This window comes from Malaclemys terrapin, chromosome 7, assembly GCF_027887155.1.
Source record: "Malaclemys terrapin pileata isolate rMalTer1 chromosome 7, rMalTer1.hap1, whole genome shotgun sequence".
Classification (NCBI taxonomy): domain Eukaryota; kingdom Metazoa; phylum Chordata; order Testudines; family Emydidae; genus Malaclemys; species Malaclemys terrapin.
Genome location: NC_071511.1, coordinates 119,160,562 through 119,186,142, shown reverse-complemented (window position 1 = coordinate 119,186,142; position 25,581 = coordinate 119,160,562). Strand labels below are relative to the sequence as shown.

At 44.1% G+C, this 25,581-nt stretch overlaps 1 protein-coding gene across 1 annotated transcript in view; it reads left to right on the top strand.

Annotated features, from left to right (window-relative positions):
• Positions 1–15,470, top strand: part of DUSP5 (dual specificity phosphatase 5) — a 32,222-nt gene extending 16,752 nt beyond the window's left edge. The window contains exons 4-7 of the mRNA XM_054035035.1: positions 68–751; positions 5,618–5,760; positions 9,653–9,872; positions 13,918–15,470. Of these exons, the coding sequence (XP_053891010.1) occupies positions 358–751; positions 5,618–5,760; positions 9,653–9,872; positions 13,918–14,318 (1,158 nt within the window). The 5' untranslated portion in view covers positions 68–357 and the 3' untranslated portion in view covers positions 14,319–15,470. The remainder of the gene's footprint in view (positions 1–67; positions 752–5,617; positions 5,761–9,652; positions 9,873–13,917) is intronic.
• Positions 15,471–25,581: the final 10,111 nt, after the last annotated feature.

Here is a 25,581-nt window from a genome sequence, read left to right as displayed (position 1 = left end):
GCGCGGAGGGGGCGGGGGTTGCCCATATTTAGAACGTTTGGTGACGTCACGCTCCTTATATGGGCAGTGCCGTCAGGAGCCGGCGTTCCATTCAGATAAATTTCCTCCCCGGCGAACGGAATCCCCTGCTGCTTCGGTGGAAATGCAACGGCGGAGCGGGGCGCGCCGCAACGGCAGGCGGGGGGATTAGGGGACCCGCTGTAACCGCTCAAGCCCGCCCGTTTAAGCCCCCGGCCCCTACAGCAGAGGGGACCCCCCCCGCTTCCTTCCCATCCTCGATTTAAGCCACGCAAAAGCGAGACCCCGGTTCAGTGCAGCCTGATCCGCCGAGGAGAGGGGCTGCGGCCGGAGACTGCGATGAAGAAGGTGACGGCCCTCGACTGCCGCCAGCTCCGGAAGCTCCTGCGGAAGGAGCCTTCCCGCAGCCTGGTGCTGGACTGCAGACCCTACCTGTCCTACTCGGCCTCCCGCCTCCGGGGCGCGCTCAATGTCAACCTCAATTCGGTCGTGATGCGCCGGGCCCGCGGCGGCCCCGTGCCCCTCAACTTCGTGGTGCCGGACGAGGCGGCCCGGACCCGGCTGCTGCTGCCGGGGGAAGGGGCGGCCGCGGCGCGCCTGGCGGCGGTGATCGTCCTGGATCAAGGCACCGGGCACTGGCAGAAGCTGAAGAAGGAGAGCACGGCACAGATCGTCCTCAACGCGCTGCTGTCCAGCCTGCCCGAGACCGGAGCCAGGGTCTGCTTCCTGAAAGGTCAGGGGGGCGATGGGAAGGGGCGCCGGGAAACTTGGGGGGGGGACAGAAATCGGGGCTTAGAAAGGTAGTGAGAGGTGGGTAGACTAGAAAACAAGGGAGTGGAGGGGAGGGAGGAGAGCGCAGTGGAGCGGGAGCCCAGCTCAGTTATTTCTCTATCGACAAAATCAGATAAAACCCTCCAGCCAGTGGAGCCAAGTAACAGCGTCGGTCCCCGCAGAGCAACATACGCCCCTGGGCTGGGGACATGAGCCATATTTTACACACGCCGAAGTTTCATTTCCTTTGTTTTCCCCACCCTGCAAATCACCCCCTGGTAGACCCGGGCCTGTCTGTCCCTTGGCCACTAGACGTGAGTTAAGGGGCGGATGTTAGGGTGGCTGAGCCCACCTTTAAGGAATGAGAGCTAAAGTGCGCGCCTGTGTGTGTGTGGTTCATGACCATGGAACCAGGTGGCTTCAACATGGATGTGAATTAGAGCCATCTGCAGGGTTAATGAGTCACACAGGTATGCTGGGCTGTTGCTAACCTGAACATTGCTGTTACCTGGGCAGTGTGTGCACGATTTAAATTACCTATAAGGGAATAATGGATTATTTCGCTTGGCAGTGTTGCTGAGTGTCTGAAATTCTCTAAAATGGTGGAAATTCTCAATCAGACCTGTCATAACTCCTGCGTATAATTGAAAATCCAAGTAATCTGTTCCCGTGTTCAGCGGAGCAGAGAACACCTAAGTAATCTGTGAAAAACAGTGCTATAAAGACATCTCTGGGTTCTCTGGGGCCGCAGTAATTCACCAGCGTGAGAATCCAATGGCTGATGTCACCAATACAGTACTCCCAATGACTATTTATAGCATTTTCATTGCTGGCTTTTGTTTTTCTTTTGTGTAATGCATGGGTCATAAAACGATAAAAATGAGCAATCAGCCCTTTCTTCTGTCTGCCCTGCTCACCTTTCTCCTTCGTTTCTCCTTGTAACTCTTTTGTCCTTCTAGCCTTGCTTTTTTATTCCCTTTTTTTAAAATCCTGTCTGCCTGTGCTCTTCTCAATTGCTGTTAGTAAAGGGGAGTATGTAGGAGGGAAATCCATGTAAAGAAACAGAAGCCCTGTCCCATACTTTTTCAGTAACACTTTATCGTGTGGTCTTGCAGCTCTCAAGCTGCAATTTTCTATTCCAGAAAATAACAGAAGGTTTTATTCCTGAAAGGATTTTAAAATATAAAGTGGAAATTTAAAACAAAGAAAAAGGCTTCCATCCCTCCCAATAAACAAACAAATGACTGCAGCAATGCTGGGAAACTAGAGCATTTGTAAGTGAGGAGAGAAGTTGTAAATCATAGGTGATTGGTGTGAATTACAAATTTGAGAATATGTCCATTGATAAGCATGAAGCGTAATCTTTTAGTGACCACAGGGTAATTTGATAAGTTCTTCTGTTCACATAGTCTCATTGCAATTTGTGCCTCATATAAGGAACAACACAACAGAGGGGAGTGTAGTTGCGTGAGATGCAGGCATATATTCCATGGTACAAGGCTGAAGGAAGGCCCCCCATCACCCGAGATGGGAATACGTAGCACTATTATATCCTCTTCCTTTGGATGAGCTCAAAGCATTTTCCAAATGCCGAGTTAAGCTTTTCAACCTCTACCTCACAGGGGTGGGGTGTTAAGTGACTTGTCCAAGGTCACTCAGGGAAAGCTGGGAAAAAGAGCAAGATCTGCTGATTCTCAGTCCTGTGTTTTAACCATGAGACTATCTTTTCCCTTGTAATGCACTGCCCCTCACCTCGAAGTTGTTTGTGGGATATGTAATATATCTGAGGAAGAGTGAAATGCAGGGGTTTTATTGCAAAATGTTTTATATCCACTCGGTGTAGCAGTACTTTCCCCTTAATTAGTAAAACTACAGACTCTCTTCCCTTCCTCCCCCCCCCCCAACCCCGTTTCATTTACAGTAAACACACTGGAAGCTTGAATCCACCACACAGGAACGTAAAACATGGAGCAGCATTTAGGAAATGGTGTGGTTTGAAACAAGCCAGGCTGACTCAGTGGGCAGCTAGGCTGACTCAGAAAGGAGACAGACCCCTAGAAGTCACTGTGTTTCCGGGAGATGCCCTCTTCTGAAATGCCAGAGGGAAATAAGAATCACTTTTGAAACTCTCAGATCATTCATCAGAAAACAGTTTGATTTTGTTTTCTGTAACATTAACATTGCTGCCTAATCCCAGGTACGGGAAATGGATCATCCGGTTGTTTGTTGAAGGGTTTTTTTTCCTGGAAGCTGTTGCTGGCTTTGGTCGAATTGTGTTAAAAAATCATCTGACTGTGGAGTGAGGACATAAACACAAAGAGCAATAGGAGAGACCATTTCTCCCTGTCATCCTGGTTTACCATTTAAGGGGGTGGTGTGAAGAGAGGGGACACTGGCTACAGGGGGAAAGTGTGGCTAATTGGGACCTGACCCAGGGAGTTATGGTGAGATAGAGGGATGAGTCAGAACTCTTGTCAGCTAATCAGTGCCCTGTACAATTCTATAAAGAATTGCTTTTAGTACTGAGTACATCTTGCCTGTTTGGGTGTTTTTTTTGTAAGCTTCCCTTAACTTGTTAGCTCTAGGTGTTCAATGTGTCAGATCTTCCATGTGTGGAGGTGCAGTTTGTGTGTGTGTGTGTGTGGGGGGGGGGAGTCATTGAAGGGTACAACGTTTTTACGTTCCTGTGTGGTGGACTCAAGTTTTCAATAAACCACTTACTGCTGGGTAGTGGTACTAGCTTCATATAACAAGAATTACGCTAATTATTGATGAAAATAGAGATCTGTACTGTACTTCAATGTGATGAGCAATCTAGTATTTGCAGAAATGACCTCAAGGAAGTTAGGTTGGGTGGGGAGGGGAAGGAGGAGGGGGGAGAGAGAGATAGAGCTGGAGGACCAGATGAGAAGATGACTCATTTTAAGAATGGTCTGCAAATATCTTGATCCCCAAGGCTTGCAATTAACCATTTGCCTGCTGCACACACAGTCTGCCCAAGAGAAATCTGTGTCTCTGTTGAAAACAGATCTAGATTTCTCTTGGGCGGATTTCTATGCTTACTCAAGAGTGAAAACAACAATATGGGTCATAAATAGATATAATGGTTAAAATATATAAATAACATAGATTCTTCCTATGCAAGGCCAGCAGGAAGACAAGGAAAACTGATCAAAACCTTGACAGAGTTTTTGGTGTTTTTGAGAGGCAGGGGGTTTGAGAGGCAATTTCAAAGCATGGTTGTGGGTGAGTTTGAGGGCTTTTAATACTTACCTAAAGAGCCAACACTATTTGCCCTGGATATTGTTTTATTAGTCCCTTGAAAGCCCTGTATTTTATTTATTTATTTGCCTCCTGACCTAGTGACTTTCACTGCATACTCACTGGCAAAGGGCTGCACTGTCTTGCAGTAGGTGGAAAGGTATACTTCTGAATTATGAATGGATGGAATTACTATCCTTCCTAGGGCCTGATCTAAAGCCCATTGAAGAAAATAGAAAAAATATTGCAACTCCAGCACCCGTGTTAAGAGCAGCATGAATTTCAGCATATGTCCTCTCAAACACTGCATAGTATAAACGTCTGAGACACATTTCAGAGTAGCAGCCGTGTTAATCTGTATCCGCAAAAAGAACAGGAGTACTTGTGGCACCTTAGAGACACAGGTTAAAATCTTTATTTGGGTAGCGAATACATCCAGCTTTCTTATGCAGTCATTCAAAACTTTAGCACTTCTGTTGTTCTTGAGGAATTCCATTAATATGGTACCCTGCACTGACATAGGATATCCTACACACATAGTATTAAACAGTTACAACTCAGCTAAGCATATCTTGCATTTACACCTCTACCCCGATATAACGGTCGCGGGGTAGCAGTGTATTTGGTCTAAGGCCTTATTTACTCAAGGGCCACACTCCTAAGGATTATTAAATTTACTGTTAAGACTTATTCTTCCTTTTTTCTTTTACTAGAAACTCATTAAAAGGTGCAATTAATAAAGTACAAAAATGGCTTTTAAATGGTTTCTGTTCCAACTGTTCACATTCACACTTGAAAGTGATGTGCAGAATATTCATGGTGGTGAAATAGATGTCAGTTTAGCTAATGACAAACTTTGAGTTACAATGTAATAATAGGATTCATTCCTTTTCATTAGCAATGCAGTGACTATAACACTGTACCTAAATGGTGCAGAAAAGCTCATGTGGGGCTAGCCAGTTGTCAAAGGCTATCACAGGATTTCATTAAGTTTTATGGCTGTTATTTAATGGATCGATTTCATTCAAAACATCTTCATTAAGTTGCAATCCCTGGTGATTGTGTAATTAATCATCACAGTGCAAATACATCCTATATGCTTATACGCTTATAACAATGCAAATATATGGAATTCCTTTGTGTTGTTCCAATGCATAGGTAATAATTCTCATAAAGAGGATGAAAACTGTATATACAATCTCCTTTTCTGTCTCAAGTGCTAGAAATTCTGATCATTTATAAAACCCATTAACTGTTGAGTCCTCGTGAAGTTAATATTTGCCAGATCCAACAGATTTACAGTCACACATGGTTTTAATCTGCAGCCATCAGCTTATTAGCAAGTTAATAATTGTTCGCTATAGCGCAGTTTTTCTTTGAAAGCACAAAGCCTTTTTAAACAAACACTTTGACTGAATGGAACTTTCTTTGTTACTGAACACCGCATGGGACTGCTCATTTATTCCGCAGTATTCTGATTTATTGGAAGCTTAACTTCTGAGCCAGCTTAATTAACTAAATTTTCAGAAACTTGAAAATTCATATTTCTCTCTCTGTTTTTTCCTAGGGGGATATGAAACCTTTTACTCTCAATATCCTGAGTGCTGTGTCGATGTAAAACCCATTTCCCCAGAGAGAAATGAAATGGAGAGAAACCTCAACAGCCACTGTGAGAAGCAGAGCACCAACCACAAACCGGCTTATGATCAGGTGTGTTTAGGGGAAGTTGTGAATAATTCTCCCTGTCCCCTCCCCCACATAGACATTTTCCAGGGCTTCCTGTTATAATTGACAATTCACTCTGTTATTTTCATCTGGTGCTTCAATTAAGCTGTCAAAGAATGGGTCTGTGGTTTTTCCTGTTTTCCTGGGGTCTTAAGTGCTGAAGGCTTGAGACTAGGATTGGAGCCAACAAATACCACTTAACAGAGCAAACACATTCAAAATGATCTGACAAATGCTGTAGGGGAAGGGAAACTGGGGGTAAGGAGAACATAGCATTTGCTGCACTTCTGAGGTTCAGATCAGTTGTAGGTTATTTGTTAGGGGCTTAAAGGGAAAGGCACTAGGGGAATCCTCTGTCTTCTTTGCAACGTGTTGCCTTCATCTCATGCAAAAAAAAAAAGTCCAAAAATTTAGAATCTACTTACCTTAGAATCTAACTACTTATGACATAATATATATATATATAAGTGTGTGTTACATAATATTTTCACAGCAGCCTGCTTTTGCTCCCATTAACTTCCATGGTACAGACTGAGCCCACAGAAAGAGCTTTCACTTATCCCAAGCAATACGAAAAATAAATCAAAATACCATCTGTCTTATTTTTTAAAAATCCATAATTATAGATGTAGAAGATAGTCTTTGTGGTATCTTGGGACAATAATATTTGTACGAATCTGATTTCCCTCCCCTCCCCCCCTCCCCTATTGAGAAATAACCAAATCTTGATCTGAGAAACTGCGGCCGCTCTTCTGGAGGTACTGCCAGCCAAAGAAATCATGATGCCTCTTGAATTAAAGCCCCTAAGTAGATCACAAATAATAGCTGCATCTGCTATTGATCTGACTTATCTGCATACCACTACTATGCAAACAGACCTGGGTACTAGTAAAAAAGCCATTGTAGTGTGAATCGCAATCCACACGTCAAATAAAGAGCCCTTCCAAATACTGCTCAGTAGTACCTTGTACTAGTGTTTTCAAAACAAGGAAAACCACAAACCAACATAACTAGCACAAATATTCTATTTTGTTGACTTTCTCATTACACTGGCAGGTACATCACAGTCTGCAAAAGGACACTTTCCTTTTCAAAATCCTTAAGCAGCAAATGTCACTTTAGGGGACTTAAATCTTAAAGCAGGGGCAGGAAAAGAACTGCCACATGTATTATCAGCCATTAAGGACTTGTGCATCTATCTACCTTTCTTTGATCTCCAACACCTTTCACTCCTCTGTATCCAGGGCTGGCTCTAGGCACCAGCTTACCAAGCAGGTGCTTGGGGCGGCCACACCAGAGAGGGGTGGCACATCCGGCTCTTCGGCGGCAATTCGGCAGTGGGTCCCTCACTCCAGCTCGGAGCGAAGGACTTCCTGCCGAAGTGCCCCAGATCGCGATCGCGGCTTGTTTGTTTGTTTGTTTTGGGGGGGGGGGAGGGGTGGCTGCTTGGGGCGGCAAAAACCCTGGAGCTGGCCCTGCCTGTATCAGTGGTTCTCGACCAGGGGTACATGTACCCCTGCGGGTACACAGAGGGCTTTCAGGGGGTACCTCAATTCCTCTAGATATTTGCCTAGTTTTACAACAGGCTACATAAAAAGCACTAGTGAAGTCAGTACAAACTAAAATTTCATACAGACAATGACTTGTTTATGACCTATATACTATAAACTGAAATATAAGTACAACATTTATGTTCCAGTTGATTTATTTTGTAATTCTGTGGTAAAAATGAGAAAGTAAGCAATGTTTCAGTAATAGTGTACTGTGACACTTCTTTGTATTTTTATGTCTGATTTTTGTAAGCAAGCAGTTTTTAAGTGAGGTGAAATTTGGGGGTATGCAAGACAAATCAGACTCCTGAAAGGGGTACAGTAGCCTGGAAAGGTTGAGAGCTCCTGCCCTGTATGACATGCAAGGAACCACTCCTGCAATCTACAACAGATGCATACTCATTTTAACAGGGAACAAGCCACCAAAGAGTCCTGTGGGTGCTGTGCATCTTGTTGGATCGGGCCCCCGAGTAGCCCAGTTGAAATTACTGGGGCTATTCATATGCTAGAACAGGGGTCGGCAACCTTTCAGAAGTGGTGTGCCGAGTCTTCATTATTCACTCTAATTTAAGGTTTCATGTGCCAGTCATACATTTTAACATTTTTCGAAGGTCTCTCTATAAATCTATAATTAAAATGCAGAGCCTCTCCGCCCCCCGGAACGCTGGCCAGGACCTGGCAGTGTGAGTGCCACTGAAAATCAGCTCGCATGCTGCCTTTGGCATGCGTGCCATAGGTTGCTTACCCCTGTGCTAGAAGCTGGGAATGGGCGACAGGGGATGGATCACTTGATGATTACCTGTTCTGAAGCACCTGGCATTGGCCACTGTCGGAAGACAGGATACTGGGCTAGATGGACCTTTTGGTCTGACCCAGTATGGCCGTTCTTATGCTCCTATGAGTGAGAGTGGGATGACTAGGTTCTGTGAATAGTATATTGTTTAGAAGATCAATTTCTCTGTGATGAGGACACGCAGGATAGGTACTTCCTCTTTGTGGGATTTCCACTGGGGAAATCCTCATAACCACAAACACACCCAGGGGAACACTCCTGTTTACAGCTCTCAGTCTGGGGTCAAGATGATTTTGTTCAGTAGGGTTCTGTTTCTGGAACCTGGAGGCCGGTTTTGTCCGGAGCAGGCTGAGAATGTTGATTCCTTTTTCCTGCTGAACAAAACATTTACTAAAAGGGTACTCTTTTGGAGGGGGTCTCTAGGTGACTTGTAAAGGGGAAAGCACTCGGATTCCAGCCGCTTTCCCAGCATGTGCTGAATAACCACATTAGTAGCCAGACTAAGGCAGGTATTCAGCATAGTGCAAATGAAGGCTGTGCCGTTCAGCCTGGTTGCTGTGCAGTGAGCGCACCATGGGAAAGTTACCTGCCAAATTCAGTCACTTGGAAATGCTTCTCTGTCAGGCTGTGTTTTGGGTTTTGTTCCCCTTCTCCCCCTCCTCCCCCACATCTAGTCTTTACTTCCTTTCGTGGAAGAAGGAACAGAGATTACATCTCTGGTGGCAGAGAGCTGTGGGTGGCCCAGAGCAGCAGGAGTGAGTGTTTGGTGCATATGACGTGGCAGAGTTCTGTGCCTCCATGTTACTGCTGTTAGGCGGGCAGGAAATGGAGGCAGCTAAGCTAAGCTTTGTCACCAAGGTCGGAGGAGGCTCTGCAAACAGACACCAGCTGTCACTGTGCAAGTCTTTCTTAGGTGTGGGTGAAAAAGGTGCTTTACTCTTCAATCCATTTATGTTTTCAGATTTGCTTTCAAAGCAGCCATACAATTAACACACACACATATCTAGGCATTCGGAAGTCTGCGTGGGGGGGATTTGTTTAGTGTGTGTATGTGTGTGTGTTTTTCTTGGTTACAAATTAGGTTCCGTGAGGTTTCTTGTTAACATACTTTGTGTGCGTGGGTTCCAAGCCCTGCATTCAAAGCACTAACTGGCTTTCTGGGCACACCTTTTGTGCACTGCTTTGAAATGGCACCTTTTTGTCTCCGCACAATCTCCAGGGAAATTAGCTTCATGTGTGAAAGCACTTTGGGTGGGTTCTAAGGGGAAGCACTTTAAAGAGAGCAGGAAACATCATGCGCGCGAGTGGGCTGGAACTGGTTTCGGACCTTACAGATGTGGAGAGAAGAAAATGAAAGCCTTTTTCTGTGTGGGCTCTGCTGTTAACAATGATTCACTGGCCAGGACCTAAAACCACCAGACAGGCTCTGCTGAATTTCTCTGTTCAATGATTCTGCCATCACTTAAGACAAAGCTCACTTTGAGGGGGGGAGGGAAAAATCAAAATAACATTTATTTTTATCTTTAACTTCCAGGGTGGTCCAGTTGAAATCCTGCCTTTCCTTTACCTTGGCAGTGCCTACCATGCTTCCAAGTGTGAGTTCCTAGCCAACCTGCACATCACAGCCTTGCTCAATGTCTCCCGGAAAAGTTCAGAGTCCTTTAAAGAGCAGTATTGTTATAAATGGATCCCAGTGGAGGACAGTCACATGGCAGACATCAGCTCTCACTTCCAGGAAGCCATAGATTTCATTGGTAGGTATAGCTATTCTACTGTAACTTTAAAAAATATTTAAGAGTCACTGAATTTTAAAAAATCTGGAATACTCTGTACTTCTATAGCATCTTTCAGCCAAGGAACTCAAAGCGCTTCTCAAATCATGAGAGGCCCATGATGTGGTCAAGTGTTATACTGATTTCACATAAGGGCAAATTGACATATGGAGCAGTTATGGCTTTTGTTTAAGGTTTCCTGATAAGTCAATGGTAAAGTTAGGAATAAAACCCAGCAATCTGATCACCTTCTCTTGTCCTAACCACTAGACAACAGACCTAAAAACTAGATCTACATCTGTCTGAATATGAAAATCGCTGTTTAAATACTTAAATCTAGATCTATGTGCAAAATCCATATGGAATTGGCATACAAATTAACTTTTGAAAGGGAAAACTGCATTTAACCATTTTTTCTTATAAATGAGATTCATTTAAAAAAGATCTCTTCTAGCTAAATGTGGCAACTAATTTACATACATTCCCAGGAAAGGGAAAGCACAAATTATTTTCACAGATACCCAGATGTCATTGCAATTGGCCAAGCTTACTGTAATCATGTATAAAATTAGATGGTTTTTTTTTTTTTTTTCCTCACCATCAGAGGAATTTAAAGCAGGCAAATAAGGAAAATGTGGACTGGGAGCATAGTTTCTTCCCGGGTCTCTTTTCTAGATTTGTGTAGAGAGCAGAATTTGAGGACAAATATGACTTGCATTCAGGTTTGTCGGGAGAAGACCCAACAAGGCAACTCAGTGGGATCAAGTTGCACAGAGTACAGGCATGCGTAGGGCAGGGGCAATGGAACGGTGCTGGAGATAATTAATGAAGTTTCTTTAGGTGTCTGTAAGACTGCAGCAAACATGCATGTAATTTCAGCACAATAAAGGAATGTTTCCAAAGACGACGGTCTTCCTTCTAGCTTTCGTATGGGGGTGTCCTCGGCACATCAGGCCTTGTTAGGGTGACCAGATGTCCTGATTTTATAGGGACAGTCCCGATTTTTGGGTCTCTTTCTTATATAGCCTCCTATTTACCCCCCCCCCCCCACTCCCTGTCCCGATTTTTCACACTTGCTGTCTGGTCACCCTAGGCCTTGTCCAAAGCCTACTGAAGTTAATGGAAAGACTCCCACTGGCTTTCTTGGCCTATGGAGAAGGCCCATGATTCCTAGTGAATACAGGGTTAGCTCAGTATTTATTTATTTGTTTGGGACTCCTAGGCCCTAGTGCAATACAGTCATGGACCAGAACCCCATTGTGGCAGGCGCTGTACAAACACAGCATGTCCCCATTATTGCAGAGCCATTTTGGCCTTGCTTCTCCTTTAAGTCATTTTGATTACTAAAGCCTAGTCTACATGAGACAATTAGGTCTATCAACTATCTCAGTGGGGGGGAGAAATCCACATGCTGAGAGGCAGCATTAAGCCGACCTAAGTCCTGGTGCAGATAACGCTAGGTCGACAGAAGAATTCTTCCATTGACCTAGCTACTGCCTTTCAGGGAGGTGGGATTACCTACGCTGATGGGAGGGCATAGGCAGTGTCTACACTGACGTGCTACAGCTGCATTGGTGCACCTGCGCCACTGTAGCATTTTACATGTAGACAAGTGCTTAGTAACTTAGGGTATGTCTACACAGGGATAAAAGACCCATGTCCCACCTGCGGTTGGCCTGGGTCAGCTGACTTGGGCTCACCGGGCATGCATTGCATGGGGAAAAATTACTGTTTTGACTTCTGGGCTTGGGCTGGGACCTGAGCTCTGGGAGGGAGGAGCATCTACGCAGCATTTTTTCAGCATTGACTGAGAGCCCAAGTCAGCTGACCAAGGCCAGCTAAGGGTTTTATATCCCTCTGTAGACACACCCTTAACTTTTGCTTTTGAGTAACTCTATCTTGCATAAAATTGGGAGGCCTTCTGAAAGATCCAGACCTCCCCTCTCAGCACCAGGATACTGGCTAGACCTAGATAGGGTTAATGGCATGGCAATTAACTGTGGAGCACTACAAAAGGAAGGCACAATGTAAAACCCAGAGTAGATGGGTGTAACCCTGGGTGGAGACTTGAGCTATTGATCATCATAAAAGGGTGGCTATCAATAACATTTGAAAGGAAAACCGGGAGGAATCAGACATTCATTATGAAGTCTCTTCTTTCTGCCTCTGTTGCTAGTAGTTTAGTTCGGTCATTCAGATTCAGCTGACGCTTAGAAAGCCAGGGGTAGATTGCAGGGTGTAAAATAAATTTCTAGCCTCTAATTGCTTTCTGGTTCTGATGAGTTATGGGGGTTTTTTTTACATGTTTTAAGGGGAAACTCCAGTGCACCACAATCAGTAGGGAGTTTTTAATTATTTTTTCCCCCCTCTTCTGGTAGAAGTTGAGTCATTTAGAACTCTCCAAACACTTTGAGGATGGCTCAACTTTTGGTTTTCCCTTTTATTTCGAACATGGTGGGCGCTGTAGATGCCTGTGGCACTTCAAGCACATAGATTATTTTGTACCACAACTAAATTTAATCAACTGCTGTGGATTTGGGCCTTTGCCAGACAACAAAAGGGGAAAGGAAAACGATAACGTGTTCAGGTTTCTGTGTTGTTTCAGGGCCACGTATAGAGCACACACTCGTGTTCCATTCCTCAGTAAACTCGGGAACATATTTCTCAAGCCAGCCTGACCAGAGAATTTCTATTTTCAAACTCGATTTTTATGGAAGGAGCTTATTTTAAATATTTTTCTTTAATCTCACAACAATAATTGTGTTGTGGGAGTAACCTCAGTGCCTCCTGATGTGGAAAATGGTAGTTTGCACAAGCCATTTATATCCTGACTTAAGTCCAAGTATCCTTTAACTGGGCTATAATTAGAGACTTTATACTATTTATTGTGCACGTTGTGGTGGAAGCCACAGGAATCAAGCTTGGCATCCCCACACAACTGTAAGTGTGTGTGTGTGTGGGGGGGGCATACTAGAAAGATCCAGGGCAGGGCACAGAGATGGTATTTCATGCTAGCTAAGAGCCTATCTTAGCAGTGGTGAGAGACTTTGCTATTACATAGCAGTGACCCAGCCATGTTCTACAGCAGTTCTGCCCTGCCAGCAAACAGGTGCATGCTCTGTTACAGCTCTGTTACGGTGCTGTATTTCTCCTCTAGTTTTGTGTTATAACGGTCCTTTTTGCTATGTAGATGAACCCTCAATTATGTATCTTCACCCACTGTGCTCGACAGCTCACTGGGAGACTTTCAAAGATGGGTTGAGATACTTGCCCAGTGAAAAACCCAATAACTATCTCTCTTCCAGTTTGGGACCATTTAAGAGGGTTTGTAGGTTGTTTTGGGGGTATTTCTGCAACACAACTGTCAAATGAGGGCAGATAGATGTAATGTTGTCTCTCAAAACCAAAGTGAGGTTCAGGTTCATCATTTCCAAAAACACTAGTTGCCCAAGTGACCTTACCCAATCAAACTCAATTCTGCAGTCCTGTCCCAAGTGAAACTCCTTCTGACTATGATGGCAGCTTTGTCCGGGTTAGGACAGCAGAACTGGGTCCATGCAGTGATGACTTTGAGCACTAACAAAGAAAATGTTACGCTAGCTGGAAGGGCAGCATCATACAAATGCCTGTTGGGTACCAAACTCTGTTCCACAAAGCTGAACAAATACAACATTCTGCTTACTGTGGAATTGCTGATACTTCCCACCTTTTCTTTGTAGGAAAAGAGAATTTGTTTTAATTTTTTTGCAGAAGAGAAGGGAAAACAACTTCTTAAAATTAGAGTTGGCACCAAAGGGACAACTCTTAAGCAGACCCCAATCTGTATGTTGACTCAGACCCATCTCTGCTTGATTATGAATTGTTTGTGTATCAAAGAAGAGGGGGACTCGCCCTCCTCCTGGATGACTGGACATGTGGCTTCTTCTAGATGATGCATTTTGTTTTCAGTGTCACTTGAAATGTCTACTGCAGCCTGCTTCCTGTCCGTAATGAGAACTAATATCTGTGATGAATTATTTCTTTCCAGACTGCGTGAGGCGAGCTGGAGGCAAAATCCTGGTGCACTGTGAAGCCGGAATTTCACGCTCCCCCACTATCTGCATGGCTTATCTCATGAAAACGAAAAAGTTCCGCCTGGAGGAGGCATTTGATTACATCAAACAACGTAGGAGTCTGATCTCACCAAATTTTGGTTTCATGGGCCAATTACTACAGTATGAGTCAGAGATCCTGTCTTCCACTCCTAGCCCCCCTGTTGCCTCATGCAAAAGGGAGGCTGTGTCTTTTTTTGCAGAAGAACTGACTTTAAGCAAAAACTTTGAAGGCTCATGTTACACATTTCCTACCTCAGTCTTGAGTTCTGTGCCCATTCGTTCTCCTGTCCATCAGCTAAAACTTAGTCCTATTACTGCATCTTCATCATGCTAAACCCTATTGGAAATGAGAAATATGTTCCTTTGTTACCAACTGTGATTCCAATAAGAACATTTCATGAACGTGCAATACAGAAGGCCTCACTGATTTATTCCAAAACAGAATAGTCATAGTTGGTGATAACTTGTGCATATGGACACTGACTACAAACAAATGTGATGTACGCAGGGCTGGCTTTCTAGAGATTTAATGTCCTCTTTAAAAACAAACAAAACAACACTGCTTTTCTAAGTTTTTAATCAGTGCAACCACTACTGTACTTCCAGATCCCTATGGAACAATGGAACCCCTTCCACATAAAAGGGTCAGACCCATACAACTGTCTCTCAATTACACTTTTTCAAAGAGATAGGAACAGCCTTGTTTAAAGTGTAAGCAATAAACAGTATCAGGAAAGAGCAAGTCAAATGAAAAGCACAATCCTTGAACTGACAGGGAGGGCAAGCACTCTAATATTCGTTTTGCCTGTTTCCTTGCTGTTTGTTTCATGCGTCAGGGATTAAGCTGATCTAAAGCTGGGGTTAGGAAGAAGCTTCCTTTTGTGGTTTTATTAGTGCAGAATCAGGGGCATTAGAGGGGGTTTTCACCTTTCTCAGAAGCATCAGGCATTGGCCACTCTCTGTGACAAGATATTAGATTACATGGACCATTGATCTATTTAGGTGTGGCGTTTCCTGTGTTTCTGCATTTGCCTTTGTACTGTATGTGCTTTTACCTAACGCAGAGAACCAGGGACTTTAAATGAAGTGATCAGGCTATCCTGCTGAGCTATTAGATTTCATGTTATTTAAGAACTGCCCTGTAATACTTGAACATCTATCTAACCCTCCTCAAAGTTACTCTTCCATCCATTGAAACTGTAATTGGTGGCATTTAGACTAAAAGTCTGAGCCCCGTCCTCTGACCCCTTCAAAGTGTTACTGGTTCGTACTATGTGGAGAAAAGTGGTCTTGTTCAGTGTTACATGGCTTGCTGTCATATGTATGGTCACTCCCACCTAATGTTTCTTCTGGTAAAATTGTCTCTCACGAGGGGACTGACTGTCTTTTGTGTTGAGTTTCTGTGTCTGCAGGGAGTTCGGTATGTGCTGCTGCTTTGTCCGTTGACTTTTTTTTTTATTGTTGGTTTTTTTTTTTATATGGGAAATAGCAATAATTCCCTGAAGATCTTGTGAATGTGAAAGAAAAACTGAAATGTTTTCATGGAGTGTAAAATAAAAGAAAAACTGTTGAAAAATTCTGCTTGCTTTGTTTGCAACCAGTCCGTTAGGCTCATGAAAAGCTTGTGCCATGGCGAGAAGTGAAAGCAGTCCAAGGCAGGTATATTGAAAGAGGAGAGAGTAAAAGCAATTGGGGCGTTCTGCAGATAGCCCAGAAGGATTGATTTATTTTAAGAAGACTGAACCACAGGAAACCCGGTGGCTTATTTCTAGGTGGTTTGTGGGGGTGCTCCTATGTGACAGCTGCCATTTTGTTTGTGAGCAGGGACTGACCTGGGGATTCCCAAAGTAAAACCATGAGCCTTTTACATCTTGAACTGAATGACCCAGGTCCTCTACCTGGGAGCTGTAAGAGTTCTGTGAATGGAGCACAAAGGGGTGGGGGAAGGGACATGTAATACACCACAAACTGTGGGGGAAGGTGATGTTTGGAACCCGGAAATTCATGTGACATGTCAGAGTGTCTGAGCCATTTCTTGTCCAGGAACCAGCTGCAAGTGGCAGTTGCCATGAAGCCGCCCTTGTGATGTGCCTGGCTCAGCACTACACCCTGTTCTCTCCAAGTTATCTGAATGAAACCTTGTGGCTCCTCTACAGATGGATGAGCCATCACACAGCATTTGGAGGTTCTGTAAGAGAGGCTAAACTAAAAGGAAAGGGGGTGAGGGACAGGGCAGGGGAAGAAGAGGGTAGGCGAGGCGGGTGTGGCGTGAAGCTAAGGTGAAGAGATGGGGAGGGTTGGAACAAACAGCCAATCCGCTCAGGGCAGAAAAAGTCAAGTCAAAGCTCTGAATGTCCAGAGATCCCTGCATTGGCTGTTTCTGCTCCTTCTAGCTGGAGTCTCTGGCTGGCTCCAGGGGGTAGTGGGGAGCCACCACCTGGGTCCTAGTGGTCTGAGAGTGGGGGAGGTCTCAGGATCCAGTGGGATGCTGGAAAAAGGGGTGACCCCAGTTGGGGCCCTTTATACCCACACTCCCCTCCTTTGGCTGCTTCTGTCCTGACTGGCTGGTGTCTCTGACTCTGGCCTTAATATAAGTACTAGTAATAACTCTTTGCCTTTATAAAAAGAACAGGAGTACTTGTGGCACCTTAGAGACTAACACATTTATTTGAGCATAAGCTTTATGGCAGCTTTCATCAGAGGCAGTCTGAATGCTTTACAAGAGGGGCCAGAACTGTTCCCTTGAGCTGAGGAAACCGAGGCCCAGAGTGTTAAATTGGTTGGAGGTCGCTGTGTGCGTCCGTGAGAAAGCTGGGGATAGAGCCCTTGCCTCCCGCCTCCCATTCCTGTGGTTCCCATATGCCAGGCTGCCTCCCTCGCAAGCTCTGCAGTATTATCCATCATTTGTATTTCTCCTATGTCAAAACAACGTATGGCTCTAGCACGTATTCTTTGTGCATTAGGCACTTTGCTAAAGGCCACTTTCCCCTCCCCCACCTCCTCCTCCCCAGTGACTCACATAAAGATGATTTTATGTCCCCCAGTGAAAGCGTGATGTCCAATCTGAGCTACTAATGGCAAATGCATCTACAAGCTGTCAGAAAAAAGCTAAGCCAAGAAATTGTTCTGTCCGGTATTGTTCTACAGCAGATGCAAGAACTACAGCACAGCTGTTGTCTTCCTTGGTTTGCCACTCCTCTCCCTCCCCATAATCAATCGGTGGGTTTCCATACTAGTCCCTGGTTGACTCTTCCACAGCTGCTGCACTGCTGTAGACACAGCTTTCTAACCCCCAGAGATCCCAGACAACTGCCTCACTCCCTGCCTCTAGCCCACCCGCCGACACTTTCATCGGCTTCCGATCCATCTCCAAATCCTATTCACGCCCCGTTCACCCGCACTCAGCAACCTCAGGCCTAGGCTGATCCTCTTGACTCTCCGCAGCCAAAAGCTACTACCCTATTTCACTGATGCTGTCCCATCTGTCTGGAGCTTTTCACCCCTTCTGAGTCACAGCCTCTCTCCAAATGGCACTATCAGACTTCCTTTTCCTCTTTGGCACAGCAGGGGTTGCATGAGGCATTTTGTGGCCTGGTGGGAGAAGGATCCTTTATAAACATAAGCTGTTATCTTCTAGAGCCATTAATCCTCACTTCCAGTGTGACGTGGTACCAGTAACCAACAGTCGCAGCTCAGGAGGTGTACGTGTTAATCCCTCTGAGAAGCCCGGATTTAGCCCCTGTTAACAGTGAGTCAAATCAAGCCCTGGCGTAAGCAAGAGCAACACTATGCTTACCCCCACCCCCATTGAGTCTGGTCTTTGAACCTTGCGAGCTGTGTTGAAAAGCATTTGAGAACTGTTGTTCGACTTGCCAATAAGGTTTTTTTTTTTTTTTTTTTTTTTTTTTTTTGCTATCACATGTCACACTCTAGCAGCTCCCTGGCCTTTTAAAAGGGTTAGAAGTCTGACTATGGAGAGAGGTTGGTGAAAGTTCATGCACCTCTCGCATTGATGTTCATTAATTGGTTTTAAGGAAGGTCTATATTGTTCTGTGGTGATAGCGGCAATAGATTTCTCCCCCACCGCCCCTATTTATATGATTACGGGCCTTCTCATTGCAGAAGCTACTCCACTGAGGCTGTTTTCACTGAAAAAACAGGTGTATTTTTACAGTGAGTTATCTAATGGCGATAGGGCAATGTAGTTTTTACCTTGACTAGCTACATTGAGGTAAACCCCAGGTTAGGGGTCTAGAGTTAAACTGGACTAGCTACATCAAGGTTAAAAATGACCTGCACTTGGTTTCCACTGGAATTTTACATCAAATTAATTATAATTCCACTCTTTTTGCAGTGAAGCCGTAGCCTGAGAGTGACCTACTTTAGTTGTTTATTTTTTAATTCCTTGCTTTCCCTTGGAGACAATTTTCAGGAGACAAAAACTGAATGAACATGGTTCTCTGCCAATATTGTAATTTGTGTGTTAAAAATAACACTGAGGGTACCAAAAATTCAAAGGACCAAATTCACGCTAGGCATAACTCAGTGAAAGGCAATGGAGTGCCACCCAGGAGGAGTCTGACCCGCTTTTCATGGGGCTGTGCTAATGAGAAGGGAAAGACAAAGTCTTTTCATTCTTTGGGGGAGGGAAAGTAAGAATGAATTTATAGAGCCTCATAAATGTGGAAGTAAGATTTTTGGCAGGGGAGGTGTTACACCACCACCACACATTACACTTCCCTGACATTTGCTTTATCACATTGCAGGCTTTCTTTGAGACATGAGTAAGTCCTCTAAATAAGGAATATGAAAAATAGATCATGAGATAGGTTGAGTCATCGAAGTAAATCAAATGAAGTGCTGGTACTTGAGTTTCAGTTGTAAAGTCCCACTTTATTTCATATTCATATTATAAATGATGGGGCCATTTCACTCCGATTCCATCTCAACTTAAAAAGTGTAAGTACTCAGCCATTCATGAGGCATTAAGGATTATGAGATAAATTCAGTTTTCCATTACCAGTTATGATGCATTTCTCTGCCCTAGCTGCATACTTAATGCACGAAGTGTACAGGTACATGCAACGAATATAAAGGCTACAGAACAAAACAGCCTCTATGCTCATGTCCTAAATGTTCAGCTCTTGTTTCAACTTTGTTCTCATGAGGGTTTGTGTCAGGAAAATATCCCTTTAAGGTGGGGTTTTCAGAAGCACTCAGGAGTGGCCTAACAGCTCATAATGAAATCAGTGGGAGGTTTTTTTTTATTATTCATTATTTGTATTAAGAGCTCTAATCATGGACCAGGATCCCATTGTGCTAAATTCTGCATAAACAGAACAAAAAGACGGTCCCTGCCCCAAAGAGCTTTCAATCTAAGTATAAGACAAGAAACAATAGGTGGATACAGACCAACAAAGGAAGGCGCAGATGGAAACAATGAGACAATATTGCATGATAGGCAGTGGTCTCAATATACCAGTTGGACAGAACATCATTAGTTCTTCCAGTGGCTTCAGTGGGAGTCGGAGAAGAGTTAGGCCAATGCCGAGCAGGTGAAAATCTCACCCTTAAAATATACTTCTCTTTCCATTTGCCTCAATGAACTTTTCAGCAAAGTACTTTACGTGGTCATCATTCCCAACCTTGACGTCCCTGGGCTACTCGTATTAGAAAAGCTACTCACGTGGGTGGGTGTTTACAGATCTGGGCTCCGTGTCCCCAAAGCAAAGCTGGATTGTAGTTTTTTCCCCGTGTACCTATTCTTTTTGTTAAACGAATGACTTGTGGTTTATGTCTGTCATCGAGTGACACTCAGTTTCTGAGCTTTCTGTGCAAGGCTGACGGGATTGGATAACGAGTCAGCAATAATCCTTAAACTGGACTACACTGGATTCCACTGATAGGGCCTAACCCAAAACCCATTGTGGACAGTGGGAATCTTTCCATTGATTTAACTGGGCTCTGGGTAAAGCATATGGCGAAAGAATCTCACCCCATCCCCCGAATAGCTTTACTTTAAAAGTGGGTGACTGTAACTGGAATTCCGAGTTGTGCTGTATTTCTATTTATTTATTTTTATAGAACTCTGACTAGAGAGAGCCACACCCAAGACCCAATGTTTTTTGAGTGTCTACATTAGCACTTGCAATCATGTTAGTTAAGTCAAGCTAATTGGAAATCAATCCATTGGATTTAAAATATAACCCAAAGCTGTAGCCTAGGCGAGCCTGGAGGTGACTACTCGAAGAAGTGATTTAATTAAAAAATGGTTGCTTAAGCGTGGTAGATTTCTAACAAAGATGGAGTAAACTTGTGCTTGTTACTTTTAGGGACGCTTTGAATCCTAAACCCTGTGGTCTCTTGTGCAATGTTCACAGTGCCCTCAAACAACTGACGAAGAGGGAGGATGTTTCTGTGGTTAATGTACAGGGCTAGGAGTCAGGTGAGCTGGGAGCAGGTTCCGGGTTCTGCCACTGATTCCCTGGGCAAGCTTGGGGATCTCATTCAGACGCTGTGTCTCGTCTCATAATAGTGATACTCACCTATTTCGGAACAGAGCTTTGAAGCTTTATTCATAGATTATAAAGCCAGAAGGAAACACTGTGATAATCTAGTCTGACCTTCTGTCTAGCACAGGCCACAGGACTTCCCTGAATTAATTCTTGTTTGAACAAGAGCCTATCTTTTAGAAAAACATCAATGTTTGCGAAGCACTTTGAGACAGAAGGTTCTATAGAAGTGTAAAGTGCTAGTATTTATTAAGTTCTGTCCTCCCTGAACCCATATGTTCAATAAGAGATAAGATTGTTAATGTTCAACTGATTTTGTATCCAGTATACGTTTTACTTCAAATCAAAACCATCAGGCAGCACTTTATAAAATAGTTTACTAAACTACAGGGCATGCCAGCCACTCTACCAGTAAGTCGACAATGCAAAGCCCTGGGTGGGTGGTAAAAAGTCTGTGGGCTACAGAGTGCTAATGCCTGGACATGGTTCAGCTTCCTAAATCCAGCTGTGAACAGCAGCTGGTTTTCTGGCTGCCAGCGTGACATACGCAGGCGGATATGCTTCAGAGCATTGATCAGGGGGCCACTTGTAGGGGGGGAATTCAAATGGGAGAGCGTATTAGTCTGCGTGCTGTTGAGCTTGAAGTGGCTTCTCACAGTTCTGATGACTAAACCCAGCTGTGAAGAGTACTTGCTTTTCTGGCGTTTAGCATGACGGCTGGTGAGGATGTGCTTCAAAAAAATGCGCGTGAGAGAGAAAGTGTGCGTGTGGGGCAGGGGGATGAGGAGGGGGGGAGGAGGAGGTGTCAGGAAACCTGCAAGGAAGAGAGAAATTGAATGCTTTTGAGTAACCTTGCATTGCATTGCCTGAACGTCTGACTTGCTGGTGTGTGGGGAAGGGTCACCAGGCCAAGTGAGAGCTGTCTACAGACATTAGTAGAAAGGTGCCAAGTCTTCCACTTCAGATATTTTCCCCATCTTGGCCTCTTTCTGCTAACTTTTTTGGCATTGCTGCACATTGAGCAGATGTTTTCGGAGGACTATCCAGGATGACTCCAGGATTTGTTTCTTGAGTGGTAACAGCTCATTTAGACCCCATCGGTTTATATGTATAGTTGAGATTATCACTTCTTCAGATGCAAGTCACTTGCATCTGAAGAAGTGAGGTTCTTACCCACGAAAGCTTATGCTCCCAATACTTCTGTTAGTCTTAAAGGTGCCACAGGACCCTCTGTTGCTTTTTACAGATTCAGACTAACACGGCTACCCCTCTGATAGTTGAGATTATGTTTTCCAATCTGCATCACTTTGCCCAGTTACCCTGTTTCGTGAGATCCCTTTGTAACTCTTCGCAATCTGCTTTGGACTTAACCAGCTTGAATAATTTTGTATCGTCTGCAAATTTTGCAATCTCACTGTTTACCCCCTTTTTCCAGATCATTTATGAATATGTGGTCCCACCCAGTGCAGCTCCTTGATGAACCCCACTATTTTCCTCTCTCCACTGTGAAAACTGACCAGTTATTCCTACCCTTGGTTTCCTATCTTTTAACCAGTTACTGATCCATGAGAGGACCTTCCCTCTTATCCCTGAGTGCTATTTGCTTAAGAGCTTCTGGTGAGGGACCTCAGATTTAACCTTAATACAAAAGTCTTCCTTTCAAGGCGCCAATGAGTGGGCACTGGGATGGGAAAAGGGACTTTTCTGTGTTTCTTAGCTTCCTGTGGAAGTCAAATGCCCTGTTAGCTGAATCAGTAAGAAATGAGCTGGCATCTGAAGACAAACAAACAATCAAAACTCTGCCCTTTAATTATATGGCACTGGTTGAAATCATGCACATAAACTTTCCTCCTCCTCCTCATCCCACAGCTCAGCTTACCACACATGACTCTCCTAGGGATTTTCGGACACTTCTCTGTGGCAGCATGCTGGTTTCCTTACAGGCTGAGGTGTCACCACAGCCCATTGTTAGAGCATATCCCTGCGTAGCCAGGAACGGGGGATAGGGGTTTCAAAATATCTCTTCGGTTAAGCAGCCCACTGGCTGGTGGATTTGCAGCTGACATCAGCCCAGAGGAGACACCTACAGTACCTGGAAATGTGCCTGTCCTTCCCTCAGATAGTTACTGGATTTCCCACAGGCCTTCACCCACCATTCCACAGTGTCTGAAAACGAGTCTTTTCCCAGACATGGTTTCAGTGCAAGCGGTGATCACGCAGCTGTAAAGTTTTCATTCATGTTCACTAGTTCTCTCCTTTATCTCAGGAAGACTTGTAACACTGCTCTGCAGCCAAAATGCTTCTGAAATAAATGGAGTCAAACTTTACTAATTCTGGGTCACTGAGAACGAAAATGATGCTTAAAGTTGTTGATTGGCTCTAGTTTTCAAGATATGCTATTGGGTCAGTATATACGACCCTTGACTTGGGAATGGCGGAGGATAAGTGAGTTATAAAGGGAAGGGATCTCAATTTAAACCAGAAATGACTAAGATACATCTTTGACTGGCTCTATGAATAAATCTATGACTGGGTTTGGACAGTACTTGCTTTTTAGGCAAAACAATGAATGATGCAATCTAAAGCTGGTATTGTGTCATACATGATATGAATTGCATCATGTTATTCCTAGAAGTCATGGATGATGCAATCATAACGAAGCTTACATCACTCTGCTGAACAAATTGCCCTATATCAGCTTTAGAAATCATACAGTGTCGTGCTCTCTTATTTGTCAGTGTTTGATTTTGTAAAGGGACACATTTCTGTTTAGTCAAAGTGAGCAGTGATGCCTCGTACTTGTGTGAACAGTGCAGATAACTTCTGCTATGTTTGTGGTGAAGTGACTTTTGCATCACAAAAGCGCAGTATAACCACTATGGTTAAGAAAGCCTATCACCTTTATTTTGGCTGCAAAATTGGAGATCAGGACAAAAGGTGGGCCCCACACATATGCTGCAACACTTGTGCAACAAATCTTCACCAGTGGTTGAACAGGAAAAGGAAATCAATGTCTTTTGCAGTGCCAATGATTTGGAGAGAGCCAACAGATCATACCAGCAATTGTTACTTCTGCATGGTGCCTCCAGTTGGGAAAGGGGTGTCAAAGAAGAAAAAATGGACTGTGCATTATCCAAACATTCCATCAGCTATACGCCCAGTACTCCACGAAGAAGGACTGCCGGTTCCTGATGCACCAGAATCATTCTCACTTGAGTCAGACGAGGAAGAGGATGAAACTTCTGGTCCTGAACCATCAATGTCACAGGACCCACATTTTCTCCCATCCTCCTCCTCTGAACCACACCTCATAACACAAGGTGAACTGAATGACCTTGTCAGGGATTTGGAACTACCCAAGAGTAAGGCAGAGCTGTTGGGCTCCAGACTACAGCAGTGGAATCTCCTGGCAGGTGATGTAAAGGTTTCCATGTTCCGTGACCATCAAAAGGATCTTGTCCCATTCTTCTTCATGGAAGGTGATCTTGTAGCCTGCAACAACATCGATGGTGTGATGGCAGCCCTCAACATCATTCACGATCCAGATGAGTGGAGACTGTTCATTGATTCATCGAAGACGGGTCTTAAAGCTGTTTTACTGCATAATAGCAATGTTTTGCCATCAATTCCAGTTGGTCATGCAGTCCATATGAAGGAAATCTATGACAACATGAAACAACTTTTGAGGTGCCTAAACTATGACCAACATCAGTGGCAGCTTTGTGGCGATTTGAAGGTTGTTGCTCTCTTGCTTGGTCTGCAGACTGGATACACAAAATACTGCTGTTTTCTCTGCGAATAGGATAGTCGTGCAAGAGATTCACACTACATCAAGAAAGATTGGCCACTCCGACAGTCATTGGAGCCTGGGAGGAAAAGTGTTCAGCATCCACCACTTGTTGAATCAAGGAAGATTTTGTTACCACCCTTACACATCAAGCTGGGTCTGATGAAGAACTTTGTCAAGGCCATTGACAAAACACAAGCTGCTTTCAAGTACCTCCGTGGAAAATTTCCAAAGTTAAGTGAAGCTAAGATAAAGGAAGGTGTCTTTGTTGGTCCTCAGATTCGTGAACTTCTTCGAGATGATGCATTTGACCATGCACTGTGTGGCAAGGAAAAGACGGCATGGAAAGCCTTCCAGTTAGTGGCAATAAATTTTCTGGGAAACAACAAGGCAGACAACTACAGGTTGTTGGTGGAAAACCTCCTCAAGGCATACAAAAGCCTTGGTTGCAACATGTCACTAAAGATACATTTTCTGCACTCTCATCTAGATTTTTTTCCACCGAACTGCAGAGCAGTGAGCGACGAGCATGGCGAGCGATTTCACCAGGACATTGCAACAATGGAGAAACGCTATCAGGGCAAATGGAGCCCATCAATGCTTGCAGACTATTGCTGGACAGTGACAAGAGATGTTCCATTTAATGAATACAAGAGACAAGCCAAGAAGCGCCGAGTAGACACTGAATAGGATTAAACTATGTACAGAATAGTTTTTTGCCTTTTGTTTCATAATCAATTTTATTTACATAACCCTTTTGCTGATTTTTAAAGTGTTACATAAACAGGACAGGTGAAATATTATCATGTAAAGCAACCATAAACACATGAAAAGACCTAGGTTTACAATTTATGATTAAAACTCTACTATCTACACAGTATAAATAGACATAAAATGTAAAAACTTAAATATCTTAGAAACAGTAGCCAATCAGTTGTTTTAACTGTAAGTAAATAAGGCTCCTGGGATCATCATTATTATTCTGACAAGGAACAGCTCATCCCCATTCCCACTCCCGGGGCACTCCCTGAGTACACTCAAGTTAATGGCAGATGTACAGCTCCAATCTCCAGAAATTTAGGACCTGTCAGTAATGCAGATATTTGCTTTGATGCAGGTAGACTCCTGTTAAACAAGCACAACCCCCTCCCAGCAGAGGCTCTGCACCAGTGCAACAAAGTGCTTATACCACTGTAGCACACTCTGGTTTGAAACCAGGATTAGCCCCTGCTCTTGCTAGCCCAATTTTATACCACATCCGCATGGGGGTTTGCACTGATGTAGCTACCCTAGTACAA